This window comes from Urocampus carinirostris, chromosome 4 (genome assembly GCF_059441175.1).
Source record: "Urocampus carinirostris isolate Australia breed hairy pipefish chromosome 4, RoL_Ucar_1.0, whole genome shotgun sequence".
NCBI classification, from domain to species: Eukaryota; Metazoa; Chordata; class Actinopteri; order Syngnathiformes; family Syngnathidae; genus Urocampus; species Urocampus carinirostris.
In genome coordinates, this window is record NC_142352.1 from 43,815,429 (window position 1) to 43,824,877 (window position 9,449).

The 9,449-nt window shown below is 38.9% G+C and overlaps 1 protein-coding gene across 1 annotated transcript; it reads left to right on the forward strand.

The window, feature by feature from the left end:
• Positions 1–565: 565 nt before the first annotated feature.
• Positions 566–3,073, forward strand: LOC148367656 (uncharacterized). The gene is given in 1 exon segment (XM_088334899.1): positions 566–3,073. A coding segment is annotated over 1 exon segment (2,013 nt). The 3' UTR covers positions 2,579–3,073.
• Positions 3,074–9,449: the final 6,376 nt, after the last annotated feature.

The window sequence follows — 9,449 nt, forward strand, 5'->3', positions numbered from 1 at the left end:
GGCTGAAAACAGCTCTGTTCAACTGTGCATACAACTGAAAGGGTTCTATCTGCACTCTTCACTTTTACTTTATTTTAAATCATTGATTTTATTATGTTTTATCTGTGGTTTTAATGCATTTTAAAAACCACATTTTAAATTTTCAATGTATTTTCTTCTATGTTTTAACTGTAATTGTGTGTTTTTAACCTGTCTCTTTGCCATTTCTGTAAAGCACTTTGAATTGCCTTGTGTATGAATTGTGCTATACAAATAAACTTGCCGTGCCTTGCCTTGACTTGCCTATATGTGTGTGTGTGTGTGTCTACATATGTGTGTGTGTATATGTATATATATATTAGGGTGGTCCTTATTTTTCGACTTTTAAAATTTCATGCTCTGACCCCTTGAATATGTTCCAATATATACAAAACGTAATTAGGCAAAGTTTCATCAAAATCAAAGGATATTTAGAGGTTGCTCAAGGCCTCTGAAATTTTGGTATGAAAAATAAGGATTTTTCGCACATTATATCAGACCTAGTGTACAAAGTTACTGGCACAATAAATAATTGTGACACCAAGACATGGTGAAAAAAGTTGAGAAACTATTTGCTGAGTGGCAGGGACTGAAAAAGAATTCAACTCGTGAAACAGAGACACAGAGAAAAAAGGAGAATGCGTTCAAAGCCAACTTCAACAACCTGTTTGATGTGGCACATGCTGAAGCCTTGACTCTAATTAAAATGGAAGAAGACCGCGAGTTTCTTTTGGCACAGAGAGAAGATGGACGACGTGGCTCGATGACATCGGTAGACAAGGTCCTTGAGAAAAAAGAAAAAGCCACACAGAAGAGACAATATAAAGAGGAAACCAGAAAGCGTAGATCTGATCAAGAAATTGAGGCGATGAGTCAATCAGTGACATTGGAGGGCAGCAGTGAAACTTCGGATGAGGAGGAGTCTGGCAACTTTTCTCCAGACAGCGTTGCCTGCAGTAGCTCAACTTCCGATACCAACCAATCTAAAAGAGGCAGAAAGCAAATCATCTCCCCAGAGCTGTCGTCTAGTCTGGATCGAACCGGTATTTCCGATAGGAAAGCAATGCTTCTTGTCAGTGAGACAGCAAAGAGTTTGGAACATGATCTCTCAGAATTCTCTTTAAATCGAAGCTCAATTCGGCGACAGCGGCATGAACACAGAAAAACACAGGCCACAGCTATTAAGCATGCCTTTGATCCAAAAGCTCAACTGGTTGTTCACTGGGATGGTAAACTTCTTCGTGATTTGACTGGCTCCGAGAAGGTAGATCGGCTACCAGTTTTAGTGTCTGGACCTGGAATTTCACAACTCTTGGCTGTACCGAAACTTGGATCTGGCACGGGACAGGAACAGGCTCGTGCTGTGACAGACACCTTAAATCAGTGGGGTATATCTGATCAGGTGAAGGGTATGTGCTTCGACACAAACAGTTCCAACACCGGTCGCCAATCCGGAGCTTGCGTGCTTTTGGAGCAGATGCTTGGCCGTGACCTGATGCACTTTGGATGCCGTCACCATGTCATGGAGCTTATTGCAGGTTGTGCATTTTGGACGTGCATGGGATCGTCTTCTAGTCCAGAAATCCAAATCTTCAAGCGATTTAAAACGCAATGGAGCTTCATCGACTCCAGTGACTTTCAGAATGCAAACAGTGATGAGTACACCAGACAGAACATCGCAGATGTTAGAGACAGCCTCAACGGTTTCATTTCTGAAACCCTTCAAGCGAACCAACCAAGAGACGACTACCGGGAGTTGCTCGAGCTTGTCCTTGTCTATCTCGGAGGCATACCTGAGCGAGAAGTGAAGTTTATGGCACCAGGGGCGATGCATCAGGCGAGATGGATGGCCAAGGTGATATATTCATTCAAGGTGTGGATGTTTTGACACCAGTTCCGACTGACTGCCCGTGAGGAAAAAGGTCTTCGTGACGTGTGTCTTTTCTATGCTAGGATATATGTTAAGGCTTGGTTCCTGTGTCCTGTGGCAGCCAGTGCTCCTCGCCATGATCTCGCTTTTCTAAAGGACCTGGTGAACTATGGGAACATCAACAAAGCCATCTCTCAAGCGACAAGCAAAAAGTTTGCAACTCATCTCTGGTATCTTTCTGAAGTCCTTGTTGGCTTGTCCCTTTTTGATCCCGACGTATCGCATGAAACGAAAACTGACATCTCGAGTGCCATGAAGTCAACCCCAGGAGCGGAAGAACCAGAAGTTAAAGGCCAGGTGGATCTGAAGTGCGTCAATGACAAGAAACTCGCAGATTTTGCAACCACTAATACCATCAAGCTGCTGCAGCTTCTCGAGATCTCCACCAGCTTCTTGGATGCAGAACCGACCACATGGAATGGCCGCATTGATTATAGAGAGGCATGTGACAAGGTGAAAGCATTGTCTGTCATCAATGACCACACAGAGCGAGGCGTCGCACTGATTCAAAACTTCAATGGTCGTCTCACCCACAATGAAGAACAATTACAGTACCTGTTACTGGTGGTTGCAGAACATCGCAAAAGGTTCCCGAATACTCAAAAACAGACCATCGTGAAACAGAAATGAACACTTTGTGAACATACACAACATTTGATGATAGGCTATGTTACAATGATAAACTTAATGATTCGTTGAGGTAATTGCTGAACTGAGAGCAAACGCATTGTTTTTCCAAAGACAATCGGCCTGTTTTATGTGAACTCTGAACTGGTGATTTGGAAATTATTATTCGACTATTACTCGGTAGACTGTTTGGTGTTGGCTTGGTTCTATTTTCACTTATCATATTGTTTTTGTACTGTATGCACATCAAACTGTAAGATTTGTTTTCACACTGTTTTGCATAATGCACATGATCTGTGTTGGTGAAGTTGCAAATTTAGTTCATTTTATTGACGCCCAAATTTGGATGTTATTTGGAAATGCCGATCACGCACAGTGAATGAAACCTCGAAAGGGTGGTGGCTGTTGAGGTAAAAATAAATACAATATTGTTATATTTACTTGTAACTTTTCTTGTGTTACAATTATAAGCAATGGACTGAAATTGGATGTTCTAAAACGCCGTACACATAGGGTTAAGATTTCCGTTTTTTCTCTAAAATTGCCAAAATTTTACCATTTTGGGAAATTTCAAAGTTGTTGAGCTACCTCTAAATATTATCCAAATTGTTCAAAATTGCACACAGTGTGTTTTTATCGATATAAGAACATATGCGGGGGGTCAGAGCCCAATATTTCCCCCCAAAAATTTCGACCCCCATTAAGGACCACCCTAATATATATATATATATATATATATATATATATATATATATATATATATAATTTTTTTTTTACATATCTGGTCTAGGGAAGCAAGGTTGGATGTAAGCAAGCACTGGTTCTGAAAATATATCATGGGTCTTTGTAATTTTCTAGGAAATTCGATTTTAACTGCCATGATGTTTATTGGTTGACTGAGCCTAGTTAAACCTCTAAAAATTAATGGAACACATTTCACGGATCCCTTGACAGCATGGGTCGTCGGGGCTCCAATGAGAACGCAATATTGGACAGCTTTCTCCACTGTTGGCGGTTCCTGGCCTTTTCTTGGGTCGTGGCAAAGTTGGTACCAGTCCATTCCTTTATGTTGTCGGCCCAGTTCTTTTTTGGTCTTCCTCTCCTCATGCCCCCTTGGACTGTGCTTAGGATAATTATCTTGGCCAGTGCTGATGATCTTGTGACGTGAATGTTACCACTTAAGTTTCTGTCCGCGCACAATTGACAACAATTATTTGTAGGGTCCAGTGTGCCTTCTGATGTTATTGTGCAACGTTTTGTTTGTCACATGGGCTAAGTAGCTGATGGAAGTTTACTGTAGTATCACATCTCCAGGGCCTGAATATTGTTTTCCAGTTTTGCTGAGAGAGTCTATGTTTTGCAGGCATAGAGGAAGATGGAAGTAGCCAGCGCTTGCATGAGGCTAACTTTGATATCGCTGCTATGTTCTTGTCCCTCCAGAAGGGATTAAGTCTGGAAAGTGCGGTTGTGGTTCGAGCTATCCTGGCCATTATTTCTGGTTCTGACCCCTATTCTGATATGACAGCTCCAATATATTTAAATTTGGTGACAGGTTCTAGCTCTCTGTGGCTTACTGGTCACAAAAATAACCTTGCAACAACATAGTAATAAGAAATGCTGATCAAACAGTTAGCCTTTCGCACCAAAAAGTATCACTTTACCATTTACCGTTTAAAAAAAATGTTGGCGATCCTTGCTGTATGCTAAAATGCAACCCAAATGCACAAGGAAGACAACAAAGACTCAAAATGACCAAAACGATCCTTTTTATTTGTATTTTTTTGACCCAGCTTTTTGAGGTTTTTGTGTAGCCGTAGCAGAAAAATGGTAATTATGCTAGCTCCCTTGAGGTATTGAGCATGATATGTTAAATAAATGCTAATTTCTCGGGCTACCATTTTTTTTAAAAGAACGCATGTTTATATTTTAGTTCATGTGTTTTTCTTTTTAATAAGTATTGCCCGGGTGCTGAGGAATGCTCTTCCCCCTGAGATTCGATCTGTAAGCTCAGTGGAACTGTTTAAATCTAGGCTAAAACACACTTCTATTCTATAGCATATGAATAACCTATGTTTCTGTTGACAATATCTGTGTATTATTTGTTATTGCAACATCCATTGCAGCCTGGTCATCCTGGAAGGGGGATTACCTCATATGAGGTCCCTTCTCAAGGTTTCTTCATTTACCTCATGTTGAGGTTTATGAGTTTTTTCCTTGCCCTCTTGTAGGTTTTAGTTTAGGGGATGGTGTAATAATAGTCTGTTGTTTGCAGTAATCTGTAGCCTGTGCAGCCCTTTGAGACTCTTTGTGATTAAGGGCTATACAAATAAACATGACTTGACTTAACTATTGTTTTTTTTAATGAATGAACTTATTTTTACCACTTTGGGGGCGCTAAATAACACAACTTGTCCCTTTGACTAAACCAGGTTTCAATTGTATAATTCAGACTTTTTTTCTCCCAAAACGTAATTGACCCTTTTTTTTCAATCAAGAGTTATTTCATTGCTATGTACAGATTTCACCTCTTTCAGCTAATCTCATAAAACATTCAAGCCATTAAATTTCAATACCATCAACTACACTCCCCAACCCCTAAACCATGTAAGACATTAACATTTTTACGTATCACAAAAAACACAATGTCGAATACACACTGTTAAGAGAAAACATTTTTTTGTTTATAATATGGCCTTTATTATACAAAAATGGTCAAAATAGTTGACAGGCCATCAATGGCCCTTGGTGCCGTAGTTTGGAAAGAACTAATATACACTGTTTTGTCAGCTTGGTGTACCTTGAAAAACCAATATGATGCATTTTGATGTTACTTTGCTCAAAGGCGCTTCAGGAAGAAAACCAGTAATTGAAGCAAAAAATTCTCATCCTAATTTTAAATGTGTGTTTTATCCAACTTCTGTTGTTTTCGGTACAACAAATTGTTAAGTAAACTCATTTTATTTGTCCTTTCAGAAAGCCCTTTTTTTCTGTGCTCACATCCTTTTTCACATACATAAATACTTTTATAATTCAAGTTAGGGTTGAAGCAAAGTGTTTTTCAACTAAGCCACTTTAAAAAACGGCACGTTAGTCATGACAGAGGAGGCGACACAAATGTGAGCACCAACAATTTATTTCTTTATCGACACTGACAGTGCCGAGGTGCGGGAGTGAGGCTGATTTGCTTTTTCCACTTTCACACCCAAGTTTAATTTCACACCACGAAACTCGTAGACGCATTTCGATTCAGTGCTCCGTTGGACCGCGGTGGACTCGAGGCCGTTCACCGGGGCCCTAAGGCCGTTCACCGGGCCCCGGAACTCAGCTCGGCGACTCCGTGCACTCGGCTAATTTGCTTGTTATTGCCGCTACCGATGGAAGCAAAGCGTGTCTGTTGGCAAGCCAGGTTTAGTTCCACTCGCTGGTTTAAATGTGCACATGGAAGCTGATGTGAACTCCCTTTGGGTTAGCGCCCCCCCCCCCTCCCATCCCCTCCTTCTATTGTTCCTGACAACATTAAAATAGGTTGTATTATTTCATTGATGGAGATGCTCACGCCTGGTTGACAAATGTTTCTATTCCAATTGTTGCAGATGTCACGCACTGATGGCTTTATTTTGTGTGACAAAAACACTGCTTGTTAGCACGACCTTTTGTATAAAAACAGGGGAAAAAACGAAAAAGAGCCGACAATATATCCCGGACTAAAACTTTTGCAACGTGTCTTCAAACAACTGCCTCGCAATTTGCTTGATTATTTATTTAATTAATTATTGATTATTTTAACAATCGATGAATCGTTCGATTTCTTTTTTGATGAATCAGATTCAAAATAATACATGTTTTTTAAGTTTTGAGAGAAAAAAAACAACAACAAAATAGTCTATGATATAAAACAATAAAAATATCCAAGTGTTTTGTCAAATAGCTTAACACTAAACAAAAATAGATACACATTTAGGTTATACACCTGCAAATATGTAAGAAACCTTTTTTATAAAGCAAAAAAAAAAAAAAAAAAGAAAACATGAGAGAACAATGTGAGTTCTTCATAGGATCAAAACGACCTTCTGCATTTTTAAAGTTTTTATGCTTATGGACATTTTTACTTTTTAAATTTGTTTTACCTGCAGGCAGATGTGGTAGCGATAGCCGCAGCGAAAGCAGGCGAACCTTTGAGGGGCGTAGTCATGATTTGCGGCCTGGTCCTCAATTGAGTTTGCATAGCGGTGCGAGCTTTGCCAGCCATTATTACTGTTTGAAGCAAAACTGCAGATAAAAAAAAGTACGAAACAGTAACCCAATGGTAGAAAAAGTTGCAAAAAGGGCACTTATAATCAATGTTCCCTCTAATTTTCCACGGGTCTTAGCGTTCATTCAAAGTCGGTGAGCAACGCTTCAAACAACAGTGAGCAACCATAATCCCAAGTGTGGCAAGATAATTAATTATCAAACATGTCCAAAACTTGACATCAAGTTACATTTTGCTGGGTTTCCGGCATTGCAAAATTATTTTTCTCTTTTGAATGAATTGACTCATGTACTATTGCAAAGGTTGCACGGCCTACAAACGTCGTTTGTTCGTACAATTCTTTCACAAGATATCCATTTCTTTTTATTTCCTGATTTATTTTGTCGTATAATATTAACATTTTGGGGGCTTATTTAGTCAGTTGTAAGATACAGAACTGTAATTAATCACATTTTTTAGTGGAAGTACAATGTTGGCAACAAGGATCACTTGATATAATTGGAAATTATTTGAATGCAACGCAAACTTTTTCTTCTTTTTTCCGTGTTTTTTTCTACTTTTTTTTTAAATTCCTTTAAAAAAAATCTCATTGTGTTTATTTTTTCCGAGCTGTTGCATTTTTCTTTTTGTTCTCTATTTACTTTTTTCCTACATTTCTTTTTCTTTTCTTTTTTTCTGGCTTTTTTTCTAAACTTTTCTTTCTTTGTTTCTCTTCCTTTTGTTTCTTTTTTTCTCAGCTTTTCACTACTTTTTCATTTTGGTATTTTTTTCTTTTTTGTTCTATTCCCCCCTTCTTTTAAGACATTTTGTGCATAATTTTACATAATATTTGGTCATGTTGGGATCAAAGAAGCAAAAACAACCTGAAGAGCCGTTTAGGACCCGAAGGAGCCGGTTCCTTTTAGTTAGCCGAGCCGAAGAAGCCGGTTCGCGAATAACTGTACTAAATTTATTCAACTTTACTCGACTTCAAAATACCACATTTAGGACCAACGTCAGGTGAACCCGTGTATTTTTACCTTCATGCACTGTAACTTTGACTTAAGTCGCTTCTTAATTAGTAATTTTGAGCCCTCATCTTTGTGCGCTGGCTAGATTTTCTTGTGCGCTGGCTAGATTTTCTTGTGCGCTGAGAATGTGCGAGCAGTGCGCAATTGCGCACGTTCGCAGCTTAGAGGGAACACTGCTTACAATACATTTTACATGATACGACAGGAACTTCTGCATGCTTGTCCTACTGCATTCAGGCTCTTCCCCCTCATTCCTTACTTGCACTGAAAGGAAACAACCAGCAGTTCCGTTATAGTTGTATAATGACAATAAAGGCCATTCATAAATAATACAGTTTCGGGGCGCAGTCTGCCAGATAAAAGTTCGATTACAAGTTCAGCGCCGGACCAAGAGGAATTTGCACAATAAAATGTGGTCTTGAGTTGCCCTCTGCTGGATAAACTGGTACTACAAGCATGTGCTCTCAACACCACAATGAAATTTAATGTACTCATATTTACATTGATTTAAGGTGCTGAATAACGCAACAACAAATTGTTGAGTAAACTCATTTTATTGATTTGTTGTCGCAAACCTTGTTTGACACATTTAATATCAGAACACAACTACAAGGAAACACATGTAAATAGAACATGTTCACCATACAGATTGATTCTTCATCCTCTGATGGATTCTTCATCCCATGTGAAGAACAACTGATATTAGAGCAGTCTACTGAGAAGCTGCAACCAAGTCACGTGCAAGACAAAAATACACAAAAACTGTTAAAATAAAATACTTTCTGTTGCCCTAAATCAGGCATGTCAAACATGCAGCCCGCAGTCTGGCTCATGCCCATTGGATGACTTAACCCAGCCACCCATACATTTCTGACTACCTATGTTTAAACACAACAACAGGTTTCTTTGTCATTTATATTAAAACATATGATTTTTTTAAATAAATACAGACTAAATGCAATAAAGAGCAATAAAAGATATACGCTCAGCTTTAGTAGTTTAGTAGTCTAATCTTATTGCCCATGCACTGCTAAAACTTTTTATTGTATTTCTTTATTATTCATTTCAAACCAGTATGACAATAATGGCAAAAATTACATATATAATTTTTATAACTCCCATTTGAGTTTGTATAGCGTGGTGAGTTGGCTCAAGTGTAAAACTGCATTCACTCATTTGTTCAAATAAACCAGTCAACACATTCCATGCCAAATATGAAAAATCATGTTTTACAATGTTTGTGAATGAATGTGTTATGCTTGGGAAAGATTGCTTGTTATCTATGATTGATGTATGGGAGGCTACAAAAGTAGGCTGAATGACGAATCATAATATCCCAAAACTACAGGTAAGCTAGAAATCTTAAGTTTACACTCTTACTGATCCAGCCCGCCTGAGAACAGTAAATCTAGAAATCTTAAGTTTACACTCTTACTGATCCAGCCCGCCTGAGAACAGTAAATCTGGATCGGGCCCCAGAGCCATCTGTGCACTAGATCCATGTTTTTAGACCAATGTGCGAGACTTTGTCGGTTGAGCAGCAGGGAAGTTGATTTTCCCACAAAAAACATGTCATTGTTCAGCATCTTGGCCTTCTTTAAGTGATAACAAC